This window comes from Mobula hypostoma, chromosome 6 (assembly GCF_963921235.1).
Source record: "Mobula hypostoma chromosome 6, sMobHyp1.1, whole genome shotgun sequence".
In the NCBI taxonomy this organism is placed as follows: domain Eukaryota; kingdom Metazoa; phylum Chordata; class Chondrichthyes; order Myliobatiformes; family Myliobatidae; genus Mobula; species Mobula hypostoma.
In genome coordinates, this window is record NC_086102.1 from 107,380,330 (window position 1) to 107,405,344 (window position 25,015).

The 25,015-nt window shown below is 45.5% G+C and overlaps 1 protein-coding gene across 3 annotated transcripts in view; it reads left to right on the forward strand.

Moving 5' to 3' along the window:
- Positions 1–3,853: 3,853 nt before the first annotated feature.
- The window catches only part of pnkd (PNKD metallo-beta-lactamase domain containing), a 59,050-nt gene continuing 37,888 nt past the window's right edge, over positions 3,854–25,015 (forward strand). For 2 of the 3 annotated variants that reach the window (XM_063051398.1, XM_063051399.1), the window contains exons 1-2: positions 3,857–4,008; positions 17,015–17,130. In XM_063051398.1, coding sequence (XP_062907468.1) covers positions 3,974–4,008; positions 17,015–17,130 — 151 coding nt within the window. In that variant the 5' untranslated portion in view covers positions 3,857–3,973. Of the gene's footprint in view, positions 4,009–17,014; positions 17,131–25,015 lie in introns of all 3 variants that reach the window. The other variant, XM_063051397.1, reaches the window with a different exon arrangement.

Consider the following 25,015-nt stretch of genomic DNA (forward strand, 5'->3'; position numbering starts at 1 on the left):
GAGGTCTAGAACGAGGGGTCACAGTTTGAGGATAGAGGGGAAGCCTTTTAGGACCGAGGTTAGGAAAAACTTCTTCACACAGAGAGTGGTGAATCTGTGGAATTCTCTGCCACAGCAAACTGTTGAGGCCAGTTCATTAGCTATGTTTAAAAGGAAGTTAGATATGGCCCTTGTGGCTACAGGGGTCAGGGGGTATGGAGGGAAGGCTGGGTTCTGAGTTGGATGATCAGCCATGATCATAATAAATGGCGGTGCAGGCTCGAAGGGCCGAATGGCCTACTCCTGCACCTATTTTCTATGTTTCTATGTTTCTATAATCAATTCACCTGTTTCTGTCTGCAGGGGACCTACATTTGTCTTTACCAGTCTTTTCCTTTTTACATATCTATAAAAGCTTTTACAGTCCATTTTTATGTTCTCTGCCAGTTTTCTCTCAAAATCTTTTTTCCCCTTCCTAATTAAGCCCTTTGTCCTCCTCTGCTGAACTCTGAATTTCTCCCAGTCCTCAGGTGAGCCACTTTCTCTGGCTAATTTGTATGCTACTTCTTTGGTATTGATACTATCCCTAATTTCTCTTGTCAGCCACGGGTGCACTACCTTCCTTGATTTATTCTTTTGCCAAACTGGGATGAACAATTGTTGTAGTTCATCCATGCAACCTTTAAATGCTTGCCATTGCATATCCACCGTCAATCCTTTAAGTGTCATTTGCCAGTCTATCTTAGCTAATTCACGTCTCATACCTTCAAAGTTACCCCTCTTTAAGTTCAGAACCTTTGTTCTCAAGGTAAATCTCAAGGTTTATATAATAACAACAATAGTAACTTTTTTATAGAGGACTTTTCATACAGATGATATAGTTCAAAGTGCTTTACAATGGGATAAAGTGCAAACATCAAAGTAAAAGACAAATAGATATCAGTTAAAAGCAAGGTTAAATAAATGGGTTTTCAGATGGCATTTAAAAACGTCAACTGAGTCTGCATCCCTTATAGTTTTATGGATGGAATTCCACGTTTTAGGAGCGTAGTTCAAAAATGCTGACCTACCAATTGTCTTTTCAGAAAGATTGTTTATACTTAAGAGACTGGTGGAGAGCACCTGACAGTTTGAGCAGAATTATAAAACAAAAGCGATTCCAGTCCCAGACCATTGGGGGTTTTAAAAACAAGTATAAGAACTTTAAAATCAATTCTATATGGTATATATACTTCGATATTAAATTTACCTTGGGAATTTTGATGTAGGTGTATTTTCTCCAATCACAGGTGTATTGATAATCAGCTTTGTGTCCTTGTTCTGCTATGACCTTGAGGAAGTGAAGATTGTAATAATTTAGTTGAACAGGGAGAGGGAGCCCATACCATGGAGTGTGTTAATCCAGGCACAGGCAACTTCAGTTCAAGTTCAAGTTTAAGTTTATTGTCATTTGATTGTAAATATATACAACCAAATGAAACAATGTTCCTCCGGACCACAGTGTACCCACAATACATATATCACAGACAGCACATGAAACAAAACACTACCACAAATAAGTTAATAAAATATAATTGAAAATGCATGCGAAGTGCACAGCACAGCATTTTATTTTTCCTTCTTCCCCAGTCTCCACTCGCTGGTAAACTTTGGTTATCCAGTAGTAACACAACGGCAGCGAAACAAATGAACTGCTCGTGTCAATACACTTCACTCCTTCAAACTTCCCTTAACGAGAATATACTGGTTACAATTACTCGTCACTCCAGCCCAGTCCATCATGGGCACAACCCTCCCACCATCACAGCATCTATATGAGGCGACCTCTATCATCACAGGTCCCAATCATCTTCTTACTGCCACTATTGTACAGGAGCTGCAGGAGCTGCAGAAGCCCAAGTCCCACACCACCAGGTTCTGGATCAGCGACTTCCCTTCAACCATCTGATCTGCTTAACCCTGATCGTACCTCAGCTGCAGATCACTAGCCATAGAAAACTGCAGCACAGACAGGCCATTCGGCCCATCTGGTCTGCCCTTAACTGTAATTAGGCCTAGATGTCACTGATTATCTGTTTTCTAAAGATTTTAAAAATGATTAGCTTTACTTGTCACATGAACATTGAAATATTCAGTGAAATGTGTCCTTCACGTCAATGGCCAACAGAGTCCAAGCCCACAAGTGTTGCCGTAGTTCCAGTGTAACATAACATTCCCACAACTCACTAGCCCTAACGTAGCATCTTTGGAAAGTGGGAGGAAACCAGAGCACCTGGAGGAAACACATGCAATCACAGGGAGAACGTACAGACTCCTTACAGACAGTGGCAGGAATTGAACCCTGATCACTGGCACCGTAAAGCATTACACTAACTGCTATGCAACCATACTGTCCCTCTTTACACTAATGTTCAGTTTGGCAGAGTCCTTTACTTTTTTTTTCCCTCTTGTGTAATATTTATAATCTGTGTTTTCTGTACCTACTGTATGTGTCTGTGAATCTGCTGTAAGCAAGTTTTTCATTGTACGTCAAGCAGTAGTAAATCAAAGCAACTGGACTTGCTGTGTTATCTGAAACACAGACGCTCCATTACTTGTCTGAGACACTTCTTCAATTCTAATTCCTAATGGGTAGTTTTCCAGTTTATAAACTCTGTGAGTTGTTTAAAGGTATAGCAATCACATGAGGGTTGTTAAGAGTTGTAGAGGTAATGAGAGTCATTAGTCTTATCTTTGCATGAATGAAGGTGTGAACTGTTGTGGAGATACCAGGGTAGTGATGGAAGGACTGTATTGAAAGTAGCTGATAGGTGGTGTCATATTCCACTCTCTTCATACAGGGATGGGTTTTCCAGTTTGACAAAGATGGCTTCTTTAACTCCTCTTTCAAACCACCCGTCCAAAATGTGGACATTGTTATTGTCAAAGGAGTGTCCCTTGTCCTTTAGGTGTAGATATACAGCCGGGTCTTGACTTGAGGTGTTAGCCCGCCTATACTGGGCTATCTGTTTGCGAAGTGTTTGTTTTGTCTCGTCTTTATACAGATCTGTGCCGTTCTCACAAAAAATGCTGGTGAGCGCAGCAGGCCAGGCAGCATCTATAGGAAGAGGTACAGTTGACGTTTTGGGCCGAGACCCTTCGTTAGCCTACTATCTCTTCTTTAAGTTAGTCCTGATGAAGGGTCCCGGCCCGAAACGTCGGCTGTACCTCTTCCTATAGATGCTGCCTGGCCTGCTGCGTTCACCAGCATTTTTTGTGTGTGTTGCTCAGATTTGTGAAAATGATTTTGTCCAGGTCTAATTTTTCCAACCAAAATATATAACCTCTTTAGTTGTTCTACGTATACTAGAGTGGGAGTTGGATTTTATCCTTATTTATTACTTCCTCATGAATCACCCATTAAAATTCTTCATCAGTATTATTTTTTTTCCTCCCCTTAGACTCTAAGGGGTCCCCAACCTAGGCTCCACGGACCCCTTGCTAAATGGTGATGTTGGGAACCCCTAGAGGCAAGGATTTTACCTCAGTCCCTAAGGGATTGCCTGTCAATCACACCAGAATCTACGCCCACTTTGTTATTGTTGAATGGAAAACTGAGTAAGACCCGTCGGAGGTTTGAGTGACAGGGATATTCACCTTTGATAGCGCCCCAACCGCACAACTCCTTATTTGGCGGGACGAGGTGGGTACTGCTGTGACGCAATATGTCAATCATTCTGTCCCCGCCTCACCACCTAATTTGGCTAGATCAAGGCGGGGTGTCTCTCGTGATATGTGAACGTAAATGTCAATCATACCGTGGCCCGCCCTTTTATTACCTAACAAGGTGTGGTGGGGGGCAGGACCTTATTTGAAAATTTGCGCGTGCGCAGTGATGTTGAGCCTGGTCGTGGGTTGTGGGCTGGCGGCGCTGGCTTTCGGAATACTCACGCTGGTTGCTCTTGGCTGCCCAGGCCTTGGTTTTCGCCGGTGGCTGGCCACCAGAAGCGGTCTGATGGCTCGAACCGAGAAGCCACTCTTCAGGATCGCGTAAGTAGCTGTCCGAATATGTTAGGTGGGCGGAGCTGAGGGGCGGGTGGAGGGGGCAGGGCTGAGGCGGAGTTGGGTAGAGCAGTTGCGCATGCGTCGGCACGGCGATCGCGCTGCCAATCATTCACCGCATGGCAATCAAATGCTGTGCCCAGCCCGGGAGGTGGGGGGGAAGGGGTCGTGAGCTTCTGCTGCAGAGGGTAGTTGCATTTGTTTAGCGTCTTTCATGTACCCTGGCTGTGGGGATTTGGGGGTCGCGGGGCTCTGATGCAGAGGCTGCGACATGTCGGGAAAAGGTTGCATTAGTTTAGTGTCTTCCACGACCTCGTACTGCCCTAGAGTCTTCATTGCCAGTAAAATACTGTTAACTCGCAGTGTCCCGTTTGCGTACTGCAAGATCCCACTAACTGCGATATGATTATTATCAATCACGTTGCTTATTGTGAGAACCGTCCTTTAAAAGTGAAGTCCGAATGGTTGATAGAATCTCAGATTGGCATCTCCTGATGCTGATCGTCGCTCGGCAATCAGCATTGTATTGTGTCGCATAATTAAGCTTTAGAGAGGGTGCAGAGGAGATTGACCAGGATGCTGCCTGGATTAGAGAGCGTATTTTACGAGGTTAGGTTCAGCAAGCTAGTTTTTCACTTTGGAGGAAGAAGGATGAGAGGTGACTTGACAGAGGTCTAAAGATAATAAGAGGCATAAATTGAGTGGGCAACCAGCTTGTAGTGATAAAATGCATTTTCGTGGCTGGATGTTGCATACGTTTTTTTTATGCCAGAACGTTATCATGAACCCAGCTGGTCAAGTTGTGTGCAGTAAGTAGGGCTATTGGACTGGGTAACAGCTTCTTGCCTCATGCTGTGAAACTAATGACTACCCTGCCACCACCGCGATCTTGTCTTTAGCATAGGGAGCTGTTTACAAGTGCTGTGCACTACAAGGACTTGGAAAGATATTATTAACTTATTTGTGGTCATTTGTTTTATGTGCTATGTGGTATATATGTCCTGGGTGCACTGTGGTCCGGAGGAACGTTGTTTGGCTTGATTAAGGCTGCATCTGGAAAAGAGTAAACAGCCGCTATTTTGGGCTGAGACCCTTCATCAGGACTGGAAAAAGAGATGCCAGTCTTTTTTTTTTGTTAGTCCTGATGAATGGTTTTGACCTGACACGTTGACTTTTACTCTTTTCTATAGATGCTGCTTGCCCTGCTGAATTCTTCCAGCATTTTGTGTGTTACTTGGATTTCCAGCATCTGCAGATTTTCTCTTGTCCACAAATCACCTGCCAGCTTGTACAACTCCATCTCCCCCCATCTTCTAGGTGGTACCTGAGACCAGGTGAGGAGGTTATAAAGAAAGTAGCTGGGAGATGATAGGAGGAAGAGGTAAAGGGGAAGATGATAGGAGGAAGAGGTAAAGGGGTGAAGAAGAAAGAATCTGATAGGAGAGGAGGGTAGACCATGGGAGAGGGAAGGAGGAGGGGGACCAGAATGAGGTGAATAACTGGTGCAGAGAAGGGGTAATGGGGAGACAATGGGGAATGGAAAAAGAGAGGAGGGAGAAATTGGGGTTCATGTTCATGTTCATGCCATTAGGTTGGAGGTTACCCTGATGGAATATGAGATGGTGTTCCTCCAACCTGAGAGTGGCCTCATCATGGCAGTAGAGGAGGCAATGATAGACAGGCAGACATGAATGGACAAAGAGGGAGAGAGAGGGGAAAAAAGTGTTTTTGGATCTGAGACCATTCATGACACGAGAAGAAACTTCTGGCGAAGGAATTCAGACCTGAAGCATTAACATTGTTCCTCTTTTGACAAAAAATATCTGAGCATTTCCAGCATTTTCTGTTTTAAATTATGGAAAAGCCTCGGGGTTAAGAACTCACACAAAATTTTGGAGGAATTCAGCAGGTCGGGTAGCATATACGGAGAGGAATAAACAGGCATTGTTTTGGGCTGAGCCCCTTCATCAGGAATGGAAAGGAAGGGAAAAGAAACCAGAATAAGAAGACAGCTGGGGGGATGGGAAGGGGTACAAGCTGGCAGGTGATAGGTGAGACCAGGTGAGGGGGAAGGTGGGTGGGAGAGGGGGTGTTGAGATGAGAAGCTTGACAGTGTTAGATGGAAGAGGTAAATGGCTGAAGAAGGAGGAATCTGATATGAGAGGAGAGTGGACCATGGGCGACAGGGAAGGAGGAGGGGCACCAGAGGGAGATAATGGGTAAGTAGGGTTTGGTAGGAACAGCCTTGTAGTGCGGCAGGTAATTAAAGAAGGGAAATGGCACTGATTGCAAAGCAGATGAAGTATAAAGGTGGGGGGAGGTTTGAGACAGCTGCTTAGGACTTAGTGGGACCACGCCTGAAACGCTACTGTTTTGGTTCCTTTATTGTAGGGAATAATTTGCATGAGTGGGAGTTCAATAGGCAGATTTCTGGGAGGAGTGTGTTCCTTAGGGAGAAACAATTGGGCAGGTTGGACCTGTGCTGGGAGTCATACACTATGAAAACAGGCTGTGCAGCTCAACCAGTCTATGCTAGTCATGGAACCCACTCAGCTAGTCCCAATTTCCTGTGCTTGGCTCATTTCCCTCCAAGCCCCACCCTTCTATGTACCAAGTGCTTCTTCAATGGTACTGTTGTACTGGCCTCAACCACTTCCTTTGGTAGCTCGTTCCATATACTCACCACTCTCTGTATGGGAAGACGTTACCCCTCAGGTCCTTAGCTTGCTCGACCTTTCATCTTCAGACATGCTGTCTTCTATGCAGCATCCTGGTAAGTCTTCTGTGCACTTTCTCTAAAGCTTCCACATCCTTCCTAGAATGAGGCGACTGGAGCTGAACACAATTCTCCAAGTATTGCCTAACCAAGGTTTCGTAGAGCGGCAGCATTACCTCATGCTGTTTGTGTAAATGAATGTTCAAGGAGGGGCAGGGTTACTGCCTCCTTGCAGTATATCTGTGCTGATCGGTCACCTAGGATCGATCTTTGGGCTGTTTGTTTTAGTAGAGATTCAAGGGGTCTGAGTCTAGATAAAATAAACCCAATATGTAGAGTTTAGCTGATGGCTGTTTCTATTCCAAGACCATAAGACATGGGAGCAGAATTAGGCCATTCAGCCCATCAAGTCTGCTCTGCCATTCCATCATGGCTGATCCCGGATCCCACTCAATCCCATACACCTGCCTTCTCTCCATATCCTTTGAGGACCTCGACTCCACCTGAATCTGTGGAATGCTCTGTCACAGACCTATTTCTCTCTGGCTAAAAAAAATTCTTCCTTACCTCTGTTCTAAAAGGTTTCCCCTCAATTTTGAGACTGTGCACTCTAGTTCTGGATACCCCACCCGAGGAAACATCCTCTTTACATTCACCCTATCTAGTCCTTTCAACATTCGGTAGGTTTCAGTGAGATCCCCTCTGCATTCTTCTAAATTCCAATGTGTACAAGCCCAAATCTGCCACATGTCCCTTCATTCCCAAAATCGTCCTCATGAACCTCCTCTGGACTCTCTAATGACAACACATCCTATCTGAGATATGGGGCCCAAAACTGCTGACAATACTCTAAATATGGTCTGACGAGTGTCTTATAAAGCCTCAGCATTATCTCCTTGCTTTTATATTCTGTTCCCCTTGAAATAAATGCCAACTTTGCATTTGCTGCCTTCACCACAGACTCAACCTGTAAATTAAACTTCTGGGAGTCTTGCATGAGGACTCCTAAGTCCCTTTGCACCTCTGAAGTTTGAACTTTCTCCCCTTTTAGATAATAGTCCACACCATTGTTCCTTTTACCAAAATGCATTATCATACATTTTCCAACACTGTATTCCATCTGCCACTTTTTGTCCAATTTTCCAATTTGTCTCAGTCCTGCTGTAATCGCATTGCTTCCTCAGCACTACCTACCCCACCATCTATCCTTGTATCATCCGCAGACTTTGCCACAAAGCCATGAATTCCATTCTCCAAATTATTGACAAACATCGTGAAAAGTAGTGGTCCCAATACTGACCCCTGAGGAACACCACTACTCACTGGCAGCCCCCTTTATTCCTGACTTGCTGTTTCCTGCCTGTCAGCCATTCCTCTATCCATGCCAGTATCTTTCCTGGCACAGCACAGGATTTTATCTTGTTATGTAGCCTCATGTGGCATTTTATCAAATGCCTTCTGAAGTGGCATCCAACAGGCTGTAGATTTTGCCCAAGCTCACCTGAAGAAGTGTTGGCCATCTGCTCTCTGCATGTCCTCTTCTCTCATTATCTGTGTGCTGACTGAACCTGGCATTTTGGGTAATAGTGCATCATAGTTTAACTTTAAATTTGCTCAGATCCCCAGGTCCTTTAATTATCCAGTGTGTGGTATATTTAGTTAGGGCCTAGTAGCACGGTGGTTACGTACTCGGTGATATGTGCAAGGTATAACACTTTAGCACACAAACAGGCCCATTGGCTTATCTAGTCCATGCCAACAATTATTCTGCCTAGTCCCATCAACCTACACTTGAACCATACCCTCCATACCCTATGTATGTATCCAAACTTCTCTTAAATATGGGAATCAAACCCACAACCACCATTTTGCTGGCAGCTACTCACCACCCTCTGAGTGAAGAGGTTCGTCTAAAACATTTCACCTTTCACCCTTAACCCATGACCTCTACTTTTAGTCTCACTCATCCTCAGTGGAAAAAGCCTGCTTCATTTACCTTATCTATACCCCACAAAATTTTGGCCATCTTTATCAAATCTCTCCTCATTTTTATATTCTCCAGGGAATAAAGTCCCAGTCTATTTAACCTTTCTCTTTAACTTATCCTCAAGTCCCAGCAACATGCTTGTAAATTTTATCTGTACTCTTTCAATAATATTGATATCTTCCCCATGGGTCCTGTAGCGTTTTGTACAAGGTTCCTGTAGCACTGTGTCCTGAGAGCCAGACGACACATAATTAATTTGAATAGGTTGTATTACTTGGCCAATAATGTGTAGGTCTATGAAGATCCCTAGATATTTGTTTGATTCCCACTGCTGCGATGGTTTTAATTTGAACTCTTTTAATTAAGTCTGGAATTAAAAGCTGCATCAGTACTGTGACCACAAAAATCATTGGATTGTTGTTCTACCACACCTGGTTCACCAGTGAAGGAAGTAGTTACCCAGTCTGGCCTGTCTGTGACGTCAGGCTCTCTGCAACGTGGTTAACTATTAATTACTCTTGGGAATGGCTTTCCTAGGTCGAGTGTAAAAGGTATAGACGCAGTGGACATGGAGAGGATGGTTCCGATATTGGGTACTCAGAATACACGGAGGTACTTTTAAAACAGATGAGGAACAATTTCTTTAGCCAGCCAGTGGAGAATCAGTGAAATTCATTGACACAGGTAGCTGTAGAGATCATTGTTATATCTAAAGTGGATGTTGATAATTTCTTGATTAGTAAGAATATCAGAGATTATAGAGTCAATGTGTCTTAAGCCCATAAAGTCCTTCCGATTATGTACCAGTAATTTACACTAACCCTTCTAACCCTACACCGATATTCACACATTCCCATCAACTTGGCCAGTCATGTAGAGGTCTACAACAATCTCAACATACCAGTCCGATTCCCACCACAGCACTGGGTTAAATTTGAACTTTGTGTTGTGCAGTGAACTATATTTGATTAGGGAGTTTATGGCAAAGGAACTCTTCGGAGGTAGTGATAGAATTTATCCTGAGTTTGAGAGGAAGAAGCTAAAATCAGATGTATCAGTACTACAGTTGAATAAAGGTAACTATGGAGGCATGAGAGAGCAGCTGGCCAAAGGGGAGACTAGCAGGGATGATGGTAGAGCAGCAATGGCTGGAGTTTCTGGGAATAATGCAGAAGACACAATCATTTCATCCCAAAAGAGAAGTATTCTAAAGGGAGGATGAGGCAACCATGACTGACAAAGGAAGTCAAAGACAGCATAAAAGCAAAAGAGAGGGCATACAGTATTGCAAAATATTAGTGGGGAGCTAGAGGATTGGGAAGTTTTGTAAACCAGCAGAAGGCAACTGAAAAGCAGTAAGGAGAGCAGGTGAAATATGCAGGTAAGCTTGCCAGTAATATAAAAGAGGATGCCATTTTCTTTCAAAATAAAAAGAGTAAAAGGTGGGCAAGAATGTACATTGGACCCCTGGAAAACGATACTGGAGAAATAATGGGGAACACAGATGGCAGACAAACTGAATAGTTTGCATCAGTCTTCACTGTGGACGATGCCAGCAATGTGCCAATAATTCAAGAGAGTCAGAGGCAAGAACTGAGTGTATTCATTATTACTAAGGAAAAGTTGCTTGGGAAGCTGAAAGGTCTGAAGGTAGATGTCCCCTGGTCCTGATGGACAACAGCCCAGAGTTCTGAAAAAAGTAGCTGAAGACATGATTGAGGCATGAGTAGTGACCTTTCAAGAATCACTAGATTCTAGAATAGTTCTGGAAGACTGGAAAAGTGCAAATGTCACTCCACTTTTTAAGAAGGGAGGGAGGCAGGCAGAAGAAAGGAAATTATAGGCCAGTTCACCTGACTTCAGTGGTAGGGGAGATGTTGGAGTCCATTGTTAAGGATGAAGTTTTGGGATACTTGGAGGCACATGATAAAATAGACCAAAGTCAGCATGGTTTCCTTAAGAGGTAATCTTGTCTGACAAATTTGTTGGATTTCTTTGAGGAAGTAACAAGCAGGATAGGCAAAGAGGAGTTGGTGAATACTATTTACATGGATTTTCAGAAGACCTTTGACAAGGTGCTGAATAAGAGGCTGATTAACAAGACAAGGTGGTGTTACAGGAAAGATACTAGCATGGACAGAAGATTGGATGACTGGCAGGAGGCAAGCAGTGGAGGGTGTAGGAAAGGGGTGCTTTTCTGGTTGGCTGTTGGCGACTAATGGTGTTCCCCAGGGGTCTGCGATGTTTTTTTCGCATTATATGCTAATGGTCTAGATGGTGACATTGAAGGCCCTGGCCTAGTTTTAAGATGATACAAAGACTTGTGTGGGGGTGAGAGGCTAGTGTTGAGGAAGCGTAACTAAAGTGTTAAATTTAATTCCACCTTGGTACATGCTAAAATGTGTAACACAAGATGCCAGTTTGTAAGACAAAATGGTGTCAGCTTGGAATGTGGTAATGGCCTGGTTTCCCCTCACAGACCAATATTTTAACTCTATTTTGAATGCACATCATTAAGATTAGATAACAGTGGAGAATGTTTTCCTCTTTATGCACCTGCTGTTTCTATTTGAAGTTGTGTATGTCTAGGCCAAAGACTGTGAGAGATAAGGGGCTTGAAGGGTATAAAAAGGGGCAATTTATTTGTGTGTGGGGTATCTTCTCATAAGCTGGGCAGAGATTAGTGCTAAGAACTAGAGACATAAGAACATCGAGAGAGAGAGGGACTGGAACGGCTGTTGGTTACTGTGGCAGTAATTGTGTGGTATGGATAAGTATTATTTTGTCTCCTTTACTATATGGCTTTAATAAATTACCTTTAATATATGTTCAGTATCTCCTTTGTGAAAACATGCTGCTAAATCGGAAAAGAACTAGGAATGAAATTTTAAAAATATTTTTTGTTACCGGAAGCAGATAGTCTGCAGAAAGATTTGGACAGGTTGGGAGAATTGGCAAAAAGTGCAGATGGAAATACAGCTCAGGAAGTATGTTGTCATGCAGTTTGGTAGGAGGAATAAAGGCACAGCCTATTTTCTAAATTGGGAGAGAACTAAGAAATGAGAGATGTAAAGGGACTTGTAAGCCCTGGTGCAAGATTCCTTAAGGGTTAACTTTGCAGGTTGAGTCAATGGTAACAAAAGCAAATACAATGTTAGCATTCATTTTGAGAGAATTAAAATATGAAAACAAGGATGTAATGCTGAGGCATTGGTCAGCAGTTTTGGGCCCTTATCTAAGAAAGGACGTACTCATATTGGAAAGGGTCCAGAGGAAGTTTGCAAGAATGATCCAGGGGTGGAAAGGTTAACATCTGAGGAGCATTTGATAGCTCTAGCCTGTACTTGCTTACTTAGAAGGATCAGGAGGAGATGTAATTGAAACCTCTTGAATCTTGAAAGATTTGGATAGAATAGACATAGAGAGTATATTTTTAATAATAGGAGAGTCTAGAACCAGAGGGCACAGCCTCAATAAAAAGGTGTCCTTTTGGAATGGAGATGAGGAAGAATTTCTTTTAGTCATAGGAGGGTGAATCTCATTGCCACAGACAATTGTGGAGGCCAAGTTATTGGTTATCTTTAAAGCTGAGGTTGATGGGTTCTTGCTTGAGGATGTCAATGGTTATGGGGAGAAGGCAGGAGGGTAGGTTTGAGAAGGAAAAATAAATGAGTCATGATCAAATGATGGAGCAGACACAATGGGCCAAATGGTCTGATTCTGCTCCTTTTTTTTGGTTCTTGAACTCATTTAATTAAGCCTGGAATTAAAAGAAAAACTGATATCAGTAATGTGGCTATAAAAAAATTATCAGATTGTTGCTATCGCCCACCTTGGTTCACAATGTTCTTCAGAGAAGTAATGACCTAGTCTGGTCTCTCTGTGACTTCAGACTCTTGGAAACGTGGTTGACTATTATCATTGTCAGGAATGGCTTCTCTAAGTTATGGGTCAAGGGCAGTGTTTAACATGCTACTTATGGGATGTTGTAGAGATTTAAGGCCAAATCCTCCAGGTCACCTAGCACTAATTTACACTAATCCTACACAATCCCTTTCGAAAGTAATTCCCACCACATTCCCATCAGCTCCCTGCCCCCAAGGTTTTGCTTGTAGCCTGCAATCTAGGGACAATTAACGGCAACCAATTAACTTTACAACTTGTGTATCTTTGGGATGTGAGAGGAAGTTGAAGTAGTCCTGGAAGCCCACGCAGTTAGCAGCATCATTGTGACTGTCATAGACAATGGGTAGACATGTTGTAATGGGGCACCATGGTAGCAAAGTGGTTAGCGCAATGTTATTACAGCTCGAGACATCAGAGTTCAATTCCAGTGCTGTCTGTAAGGAGTTTATATGTCCTTCCTGTGAGCTCATGGGTTTCCTTCAGGTGTTCTGGTTTCCTCCCACAGTTCAAAGACATACAGGCTAGTAGGATAATTGGTCGTGTAAATTGTCCTGTGATTAGACTAGTATTAAATAGGTGGGTTGTTGGGTGGCACGGCTCATTGGCCGGAACTGCCTGTTCTGCGCTGTATCTCTAAATAAATAAATGAGCTTTCGCCTTGAGCAACTATAATCCTTGTGGTAATGGGCTGTAATACAATGGGTAGTTTCAAGCCATTAATGGTCACCTGCCCAAATGTGCAATAGATGCAATTTCGGTGTACACAATTTGCAATTTAAATAAAAGTAGCTGGCAGTTCATCCCTGCTAGTGTTCTGCGAATAGTAGGCTGTACTCAGGTGTGAGAGAACAAGTCCTTGGTGCATAAAAGCCAAGGAAAGGGCATAGAAGGTAGCAAAAATGAGTGGGAATTTGGGTGATTGGGAAGCTTTTAAAATCCAACAAAAGGCAATTAAAAAGCTATAAGAAGGGAAAGGATGAAATATGAGGGCAAACTAGCCAATAATGTAAAGGAGGGTACCAAAAGCTTTTTCAGTTATATATAGAGTAAAAGGGAAGTGAGAGTTGATATTGGACCACTGGAAAATGATGCTGGTGAGGTAGTAATAGGGCACAAAGGAATGGCAGATAAACTTAATTGGTACTAAGTCATTCAGCATGGTTTCTGTAAAGGGAAATCTTGCTTGACAAATCTGTTCGAGTTCTTCAAGGAGGTAACAAGCAGGGTTGACAAAAGAGAGACAGTGGACATCATTTACTTGGATTTTCAGAAGGCATTTGAAAAGGTGCCACACATGAGGCTGATTAACAAGGTAATGTCCTATGGCATTACAGGAAATTCTAGCATGGATAGAGAAATGGCTGACAGGCAGGAGGCAGTGAGTGGGAATAAAAGGGGCCTTTTCTGGTTGGCTGCCAGTGACTGCCATTACGACACATCTGGATAGTAGTAACAGGATTGGTCCAAGTCAGCATGGATTTACGAAGAGGAAATCGTGCTTGACTAATCTTCTGGAATTTTTTGAGGACGTAACTTTGAAAATGGACAAGGGAGAGCCAGTGGATGTAGTGTACCTGGACTTTCAGAAAGCCTTTGATAAAGTCCCACTTAGGAGATTAGTGGGCAAAATTAGGGCACATGGTATTGGGGGCAGAGTACTGACATGGATTGAAAATTGGCTGGCTGACAGAAAACAAAGAGTAGCAATTAGCGGGTCCCTTTCGGAATGGCAGGCGGTGACCAGTGGGGTACCGCAGGGTTCAGTGCTGGGACCGCAGCTGTTTGCTTTATATATTAATGATTTAGATGAGGGAATTAAAAGTAACATTAGCAAATTTGCCGATGACACAAAGCTGGGAGGCAGTGTGAAATGTGAGGAGGATGTTATGAGAATGCAGGGTGACTTGGACAGGCTGGGTGAGTGGGCAGATGCATGGCAGGTGCAGTTTAATGTGGATAAATGTGAGGTTATCCACTTTGGTGGTAAGAACGGGAAGGCAGATTATTATCTAAATGGAGTCAAGTTAGGAAAAGGGGAAGCACAACGAGATCTAGGTGTTCTTGTACATCAGTCACTGAAAGCAAGCATGCAAGTACAGCAGGCAGTGAAAAAAGCTAATGGCATGCTGGCCTTCATAACAAGGGGAATTGAGTATAAGAGCAAAGAGGTCCTTCTGCAGCTGTACAGGGCCCTGGTGAGACCACACCTGGAGTACTGTGTGCAGTTTTGGTCTCCAAATTTGAGGAAGGATATTCTTGCTATTGAGGGAATGCAGCATAGGTTCACAAGGTTAATTCCTGGGATGGCGGGACTGTCATATGTCGAAAGATTGGGGCAACTGGGCTTGTATACTCTGGAATTTAGAAGGCTGAGAGGGGATCTTATTGAAACATATAAGATTTATTAAGGGATTGGACACACTGCAGGCAGGAAGCATGTTCCTGCTGATGGGTAAGTCCGGAACCAGAGGCCACAGTTAAGATTTAGGGGTAGGCCATTTAGAACGGAGTTGAGGAAAAACTTTGTCACCCAGAGAGTGGTGGATATATGGAATGCTCTGCCCCAGAAGGCTGTGGAAGTCAAGTCTCTGGATGCTTTCAAGAAAGAGATGGATGGAGCTCTTAAAGATAGCGGAATGAAAGGTTATGGGGATAAGGCAGGAACTGGATACTGATTATGGATGATCAACCATGATCACAGTGAATGGCGGTGCTGGCTTGAAGGGCCGAATGGCCTGCTCCTGCACCTATTGTCTATTGACTAGTGGTGTTACTCAGGGGTCAGTATTGGGACAACTACTTTTCACATTGTTTGTCAATGATTTGGATAATGGAATTGATGGCTTTGTGGCAAAGTTTGCAGATGATACGAAAATAGGTGGAGGGGTAGCTACTGCCGAGGAAGTAATGCGATTTCAGCAGGACTTGGATGAATTGGAAGAATGGGCAAAAATGTGGCAGATGGAATACAGTGTTGGGAAATATATGATAATGCATTTTGGTAAAAGGAACAATAGTGCAGACTATTGGGGAGAAGGTTCAAACATCAGAGGGACTTAGGAGTCCTTGTGCAAGACTCCCAGAAGGTTCATTTACAGGTTGAGTTTGTGGTAAAAAAGGCAAATGCAATTTTGGCATTAATTTCAGACATTAGTCAGGCTGCACAGTTTTTGGCCCCATATCTCAAAAGATGTCATTAGAGAGAGTCCAGAGGATGTTCATGAGGATGATTCCGGAAATGAAGGGGTTAACATGAGTTCCATGGGTATATTTAAGGTGAAAGTTGATGCTGGCCTGATCAGTCAAGGCATCAAACAATGTGGTGAGAAGGCAGGTATGTGGGGTTGAGTGGGATCTGGATCAGCCATCTTGGAATGGCGGACACACTCATTGGGCACACTCATTCTCCTCCTATGTCTTATGGTCATGGTGTGGAGTGAAGTTGCTTTTTGCTGTGTTGATAGTGTTTAGGAAGTTCTGTCCGGTATCTGAGCTGTGGTAAAGGTGGGAGGCACCATCTGAGATGTTAACAAATTTGACTTTACAGTGACTTGTCCTATTGGTAAGATGTACAAAAATTCAGAAATCTGAGGTGCAAATTGACTTGGGAGTCCTCATGCAGGATTCCCTAAAGGCTGACTTGCAGGTTGAGTAGGTTATGAGGAAGGTAAATGCAGTGTTAGCATTCATTTTGAGAGGATTAGAATGTAAAAGCAAGGATGTAATGCTGAGGCTCTATAAGGTGTTGGTCAGACCACACTTGGAGTATTGTGAGCTGTTTTGGGCCCCTTATCTCAGAAATGGTATTGGAGAGGGTCCAGAGGAGGTTCATGCGAATGATCCCAGGAATGCAAGGTTTAGCATAATTGGAGCATTTAGCTGTGGTCCTGTACACACTGGTGTTTAGACGAATGATGGGGTTTCATTAAAACCTATCGAATATTGAGAGGACTAGCTAGAGCAGACATGGAGAGGTGGTTTCCTATAATGGGACAGACTTGGGCAAGAGGATGTGGCCTCCGAATAGAGGGATGCCTGTTTAGAACAGATGGGGGTGGGGAATTTCTTTAGCCAGAGGGTGATGAATTACACTGATTCATTGCTTCAGATGGCTGTGGAGGTCAAGTTATTGGGAATACTTAAAGTGGAAGATGACAGGTTACAGGGAGAAGGCAGGTGACTGGAGTTGAGAAGGAAGATAATCAACCATAATGGGCTGACTGACCTAATTCTGTTCAAATGCCTTGTGTCTTATGGTCTTGTATTTTAATATGATCCTCCCTGTGATTTTTTTCTTTACTTATTCCACCACCCCCCACCCCCGCCCCCCCAAACAACAACCTCTCCTCGGTCTCTTTGTGTTAATATCCAATGCTTTGTTTCAGATACTCCTTGTATACAAAGACCAGACTAGGATACATTTTTCATAAGAAGCAGCTGAAAAGGACGCGAGAGCATTATCCCACCGGTCACTCCATTGTCTGTCCTATGAACATTAACGGTAAGTTTTAATTAACTGAAGGATAACAGCTTCAGACACCCACCACTTCCTCAGCTGTCTTTAAACTGTTGTGAGTGGGCTTGTTGAGAGCTCGCAGGCTTTGCTGGAAGTTGAGATCATGGGAAATGTGCTCTAAATCTGTCAGCGTCAGATTCTAATTGAAATGTAAAGGCATAAGGCATCTGCAGATGTGGAAGCTCTGAAACTGAAAAACAATGTATTCCCCACCAGAATATGTAATATATTTGGAAAGAGAAAAGATGTCTCAGTTACAATGAAAGGCAATGGAAACCTGAGCAAATTCTCTCCGAGTATTTTCATAAATTTTACCAACATTTTCTGTTTTTTATTTCAGATTCAGATTCATAGCGGAATCAAAGGTTATGGGGATAAGGCAGGAACTGGATACTGATTGTGGATGATCAGCCATGATCACAGTGAATGGCGGTGCTGGCTCGAAGGGCCGAATGGCCTACTCCTGCACCTATTGTTTATTGTCATGAAAAGTGAAATGTTTAATGGGAACATGGGGGAAATTCTTCACTCAGACAGTGGTGAGAGTGTAGAACTAGCTGCAGATGGAGGTTCAATTTCAACATTTAAGAGAAGTTTGGATAAGTACATGGATGGGAGAGGAATGGAGGATTGTGGTCCAGCTGCAGGTCGATGGGCTAGGCAGATTAATACTTTGACACGTTATTTGTGGGCTGGAGGACCTCTGATTGTGCTGTAGTGTTCTATGACTCTATTTATTAAACGTACATCGAAACATAGAGTGAAATGTATCATTTGTGTTAACAGCCAGCGTCCCCAAGAGTGTGCTGGGGCTACACATGCTGGCACCAACATAACATTTCACCATGCTCGGTAGCACAAAACAGAACACACTAACAGGAAAGCAAGTTTCATTCCTCCTTCTCGCCCACCCACACATGCAGGGACAGGCCACCTCTGGGCCTCCATTCTATAGAAACATAGAAAGCCTACAGCACAATACAGACCCTTTGGCCCACAAAGCTGTGCCGAACACATCCTTTCCTTAGAAATTACCTAGGGTTGCCCATAGCCCTCTATTTTTCTGAGCTCCATGTACCTGTCCAGGAGTCTCTTAAAAGACCCTATCGTATCCACCTCCACCACTATGGCCAGCAGCCCATTCCACACACACACCACTCTCTGCATTTATATAAAAAAAACTTACCCCTGACATCTCCTCTTACCTACTTCCTAGCACCTTAAAACTGTGCCCTCTCATGCTAGCCATTCCAGCCCTAGGAAAAAGCCTCTAACTATCCACACGATCAATGCCTTTCATCATCTTGTACACCTCTGTCAGGTCACCTCTCATGCTTCGTCACTCCAAGCAAAAACGGCCAAGTTCACTCAACCTATTCTCATAAGGCATTCTCCCCAATCCAGTCAACATCCTTGTAAATCTCCTCTGCACTCTTTCTATGGTTTCCACATCCTTCCTATAGTGAGGCGACCAGAACTGAGCACAGTACTCCAAGTGGGGTCTGACCAGGGTCCTATATAGCTGCAACATTACCTCTCGGCTCTTAAACTCAATCCCACGATTGATGAAGGCCAGTGCTCCGTATGCTTTCTTAACCACAGAGTCAACCTGTGCAGTAGCTTTGAGTGTCCTATAGACTCGGACCCCAAGATCCCTCCGATCCTCCACATTGCCAAGAGTCTTACCATTAATACTATATTCTGTCATCATATTTGACCTACCAAAATGAACCACCTCACACTTACCTGGGTTGAACTCCATCTGCCACTTCTCAGCTCATTTTTGCATCCTATCAATGTCCCACTGTAACCTCTGACAGCCCTCCACACTATACACAACACCTCCAACCTTTGTGTCATCAGCAAGTTTTATAACCCATCCCTCCACTTCCTCATCCAGGTCACTTATAAAAATCACGAAGAGTAGGGGTCCCAGAACAGATCCCTGAAGCACACCACTGGTGACTGACCTCCATGCAGAATATGACCCGTCAACAACCACTCTTTGCTTTCTGTGGGCGAGCCAGTTCTGGATCCACAAAGCAATGTCCCCTTGGATCCCATGCTTCCTTACTTTCTCAATAAGCCTTGCTTGGGGTACCTTGTCAAATGCCTTGCTGAAATCCATATACACTACACCTACTGCTCTACCTTCATCAATGTGCTTAGTCATTTCCTCAAAAAAATTCAATCAGGCTCGTAAGGCATGACCTGCCTTTCACAAAGCTGTGCTGACTGTTCCTAATCATGTTATGCCTCTTCATATGTTCATAATTCCTACCTCTCAGAATCTTCTCCATCAACTTACCAACCACTGAAGTAAGACTCACTGGGCTATAATTTCCTGGGCTATCTCCACTCCCTTTCTTAAATAATGGAACAACATCTGCAACCCTGCAACCCTCCAAACCTCCAGAACCTCTCCTGTCCCCATTGATGATGCAAAAATCATCGCCAGAGGGTCAGCAATCTCCTCCCTCGCCTCCTACAGTAGACTGGGGTACATCTCGTCTGGCACCGGTGACTTATCCAACTTGATGATTTCCAAAAGCTCCTGCATATCCTCTTAATTTCTACATGCTCAAGATTTTCAGTCCGCTGTAAGTCATCCCTACAATCGCCAACATACATCAAAGTTGCTGGTGAACGCAGCAGGCCAAGCAGCATCTATAGGAAGAGGCGCAGTCGATGTTTCAGGCCGAGACCCTTCGTCAGGACTAACTGAAGGAAGAGTGAGTAAGGGATTTGAAAGCTGGAGGGGGAGGGGGAGATGCAAAATGATAGGAGAAGACAGGAGGGGGAGGGATAGAGCCGAGAGCTGGACAGGTGATAGGCAGAAGGGGATACGAGAGGATCATGGGACAGGAGGCCTAGGGAGAAAGACGGGGGGGGGGGTGACCCAGAGGATGGGCAAGAGGTATATTCAGAGGGACAGAGGGAGAAAAAGGAGAGTGAGAGAAAGAATGTGTGCATAAAAATGAGTAACAGCTGGGGTACGAGGGGGAGGTGGGGCCTAGCGGAAGTTAGAGAAGTCAATGTTCATGCCATCAGGTTGGAGGCTACCCAGACGGAATATAAGGTGTTGTTCCTCCAACCTGAGTGTGGCTTCATCTTTACAGTAGAGGAGGCCGTGGATAGACATGTCAGAATGGGAATGGGATGTGGAATTAAAATGTGTGGCCACTGGGAGATCCTGCTTTCTCTGGCGGACAGAGCGTAGATGTTCAGCAAAGCGGTCTCCCAGTCTGCGTCGGGTCTCACCAATATATAAAAGGCCACATCGGGAGCACCGGACGCAGTATATCACCCCAGTCGACTCACAGGTGAAGTGATGCCTCACCTGGAAGGACTGTTTGGGGCCCTGAATGGTGGTAAGGGAGGAAGTGTAAGGGCATGTGTAGCACTTGTTCCGCTTACACGGTTAAGTACCAGGAGGGAGATCAGTGGGGAGGGATGGGGGGGGGACGAATGGACAAGGGAGTTGTGTAGGGAGCGATCCCTGCGGAATGCAGAGAGAGGGGGGGAGGGAAAGATGTGCTTAGTGGTGGGATCCCGTTGGAGGTGGCGGAAGTTACGGAGAATAATATGTTGGACCCGGAGGCTGGTGGGGTGGTAGGTGAGGACCAGGGGAACCCTATTCCTAGTGGGGTGGTGGGAGGATGGAGTGAGAGCAGATGTACGTGAAATGGAGGAGATGCGTTTAAGAGCAGAGTTGATAGTGGAGGAAGGGAAGCCCCTTTCTTTAAAAAATGAAGACATCTCCCTCGTCCTAGAATGAAAAGCCTCATCCTGAGAGCAGATGCGGCGGAGACGGAGGAATTGCGAGAAGGGGACGGCGTTTTTGCAAGAGACAGGGTGAGAAGAGGAATTGTCCAGATAGCTGTGAGAGTCAGTAGGCTTATAGTAGATATCAGTGGATAAGCTGTCTCCAGAGACAGAGACACAGAAAGATCTAGAAAGGGGAGGGAGGTGTCGGAAATAGACCAGGTAAACTTGAGGGCAGGGTGAAAGTTTGAGGCAAAGTTAATAAAGTCAACGAGTTCTGCATGCGTGCAGGAAGCAGCGCCAATGCAGTCGTCGATATAGCGAAGGAAAAGTGGGGGACAGATACCAGAATAGGCACGGAACATAGATTGTTCCACAAACCCAACAAAAAGGCAGGTATAGCTAGGACCCATACGGGTGCCCATAGCTACACCTTTAGTTTGGAGGAAATGGGAGGAGCAAAAGGAGAAATTATTAAGAGTAAGGACTAATTCCGCTAGACGGAGCAGAGTGGTGGTAGAGGGGAACTGATTAGATCTGGAATCCAAAAAGAAGCGTAGAGCTTTGAGACCTTCCTGATGGGGGATGGAAGTATATAAGGACTGGACATCCATGGTGAAAATAAAGCGGTGGGGGCCAGGGAACTTAAAATCATCAAAAAGTTTAAGAGCGTGAGAAGTGTCACGAACATAGGTCGGAAGGGATTGAACAAGGGGTGATAAAACAGTGTCGAGGTATGCAGAAACGAGTTAGGTGGGGCAGGAGCAAGCTGAGACAATAGGTCGGCCAGGACAGGCAGGTTTGTGGATCTTGGGTAGGAGGTAGAAACGGGAAGTGTGGGGTGTGGGAACTATAAGGTTGGTAGCAGTGGATGGGAGATCCCCTGAGCGGATAAAGTCGTTGATAGTGTGGGAGACAATGGCCTGGTGCTCCTTAGTGGGGTCACGATCGAGGGGTAAATAAGAGGAGGTATCCGCGAGTTGTCGCTGTGCCTCGGCAAGGTAGAGGTCAGTACGCCAGACTATAACAGCACCCCCTTTATCAGCGGGTTTAATAATAAGGTTAGGATTAGTGCGGAGGGAGTGGAGAGCAGAGCGTTCCGAAGGAGTGAGGTTGGAATGGGGACAAGGTGCGGTGAAGTCGAGACGGTTGATGTCCCGTCGGCAGTTGGCAATAAAGAGATCCAGAGCAGGCAGAAGACCAGAGCGTTGTGTCCATGAAGAAGAGGAGGGTTGAAGACGGGAGAAGGGGTCATCGGTGGGGGTGGAAGAGTCCTTGCCGAAGAAGTAGGCTCGGAGACGGAGACGGCGGAAGAAAAGTTCCGCATCGTGGCGAACACGGAACTCGCTGAGGTGTGGGCGAAGGGGGACAAACGTGAGGCCCTTACTGAGAACAGAGCGTTCTGCCTCCGACAGTTGAAGGTCGGAGGGGATGGTAAAGACCCGGCACGGATGAGAGCTGGGATCAGAGGGGGGAGGGGGGAGGCTGGGGGTGTCAATGGAGAGGGGAGGGTTGGGGTGAGAGGAAGATGGAGCCTCTGAGGGCCCAGGAGTTGACGGTGGGATCTGAGGGAGACGGGATTGCGGAGTGGTGGTGGGGGAAGGGGAGACGGGAGTCACAGCAGCAGCACATAAAGACCCGGCCTGGAGTTCAAGGCTGGAGTCGCAGTTGGTGGTTGCGTAATCATTTTGAATGTGTCCATGGTCGTTGCTGGAGTCCGGGTTTTGAGTATGTCCTGAGGTGTTGGAGCCGCCGAGATCAATGGCAGGCGCCGCAATTGAAAGTTCATGCCTGCTAGCGTCGGGGCCGGCAGGCTCTGGAGTCCGTAGATGTAAGATCTTACGATCTTTGCCTAACATGACAAAGTCAAAAAAACGGCGATTGCAGGCGTGGATCCGACGGAGGATGAAATAGCGGGTAGGACCATTACAGACGGCGAAGAAAGTGTCCCGAAGGTGTGGAAGGGTCTGGGATAGGGACACCAAGTACCTCCTCATGGCGGAGAGCGTCGCCTTCAGAGCTTGACGGGAGAAGCGGCGAGAGGCAGAGTCAATAAAATGTGAGTACCTGGGATCCTCAGAAGGTCCAAATTGAGAGGCTTGGAAACGAATACTAAAGCCAACTGGAGTAAGTTGGCGACGGAGGCACGTTCCAAGAAAGGATACATGGCTGTGATAGCGAGACCCACTAAGGAGCACCAGGCCATTGTCTCCCACACTATCAACGACTTTATCCGCTCAGGGGATCTCCCATCCACTGCTACCAACCTTATAGTTCCCACACCCCGCACTTCCCGTTTCTACCTCCTACCCAAGATCCACAAACCTGCCTGTCCTGGCCGACCTATTGTCTCAGCTTGCTCCTGCCCCACCGAACTCGTTTCTGCATACCTCGACACTGTTTTATCACCCCTTGTTCAATCCCTTCCGACCTATGTTCGTGACACTTCTCACGCTCTTAAACTTTTCGATGATTTTAAGTTCCCTGGCCGCCACCGCTTTATTTTCACCATGGATGTCCAGTCCTTATATACTTCCATCCCCCATCAGGAAGGTCTCAAAGCTCTACGCTTCTTTTTGGATTCCAGATCTAATCAGTTCCCCTCTACCACCACTCTGCTCCGTCTAGCGGAATTAGTCCTTACTCTTAATAATTTCTCCTTTTGCTCCTCCCATTTCCTCCAAACTAAAGGTGTAGCTATGGGCACCCGTATGGGTCCTAGCTATGCCTGCCTTTTTGTTGGGTTTGTGGAACAATCTATGTTCCGTGCCTATTCTGGTATCTGTCCCCCACTTTTCCTTCGCTATATCGACGACTGCATTGGCGCTGCTTCCTGCACGCATGCAGAACTCGTTGACTTTATTAACTTTGCCTCAAACTTTCACCCTGCCCTCAAGTTTACCTGGTCTATTTCCGACACCTCCCTCCCCTTTCTAGATCTTTCTGTCTCTGTCTCTGGAGACAGCTTATCCACTGATATCTACTATAAGCCTACTGACTCTCACAGCTATCTGGACTATTCCTCTTCTCACCCTGTCTCTTGCAAAAACGCCATCTCCTTCTCGCAATTCCTCCGTCTCCGCCGCATCTGCTCTCAGGATGAGGCTTTTCATTCTAGGACGAGGGAGATGTCTTCATTTTTTAAAGAAAGGGGCTTCCCTTCCTCCACTATCAACTCTGCTCTTAAACGCATCTCCTCCATTTCACATACATCTGCTCTCACTCCACCCTCCCACCACCCCACTAGGAATAGGGTTCCCCTGGTCCTCACCTACCACCCCACCAGCCTCCGGGTCCAACATATTATTCTCCGTAACTTCCGCCACCTCCAACGGGATCCCACCACTAAGCACATCTTTCCCTCCCCCCCTCTCTCTGCATTCCGCAGGGATCGCTCCCTACACAACTCCCTTGTCCATTCGTCCCCCCCATCCCTCCCCACTGATCTCCCTCCTGGCACTTATCCGTGTAAGCGGAACAAGTGCTACACATGCCCTTACACTTCCTCCCTTACCACCATTCAGGGCCCCAAACAGTCCTTCCAGGTGAGGCATCACTTCACCTGTGATTCGACTGGGGTGATGTACTGCGTCCGGTGCTCCCGATGTGGCCTTTTATATATTGGTGAGACCCGACGCAGACTGGGAGACCGCTTTGCTGAACATCTACGCTCTGTCCGCCAGAGAAAGCAGGATCTCCCAGTGGCCACACATTTTAATTCCACATCCCATTCCCATTCTGACATGTCTATCCACGGCCTCCTCTACTGTAAAGATGAAGCCACACTCAGGTTGGAGGAACAACACCTTATATTCCGTCTGGGTAGCCTCCAACCTGATGGCATGAACATTGACTTCTCTAACTTCCACTAGGCCCCACCTCCCCCTCGTACCCCAGCTGTTACTCATTTTTATGCACACATTCTTTCTCTCACTCTCCTTTTTCTCCCTCTGTCCCTCTGAATATACCTCTTGCCCATCCTCTGGGTCACCCCCCCCCCGTCTTTCTCCCTAGGCCTCCTGTCCCATGATCCTCTCGTATCCCCTTCTGCCTATCACCTGTCCAGCTCTCGGCTCTATCCCTCCCCCTCCTGTCTTCTCCTATC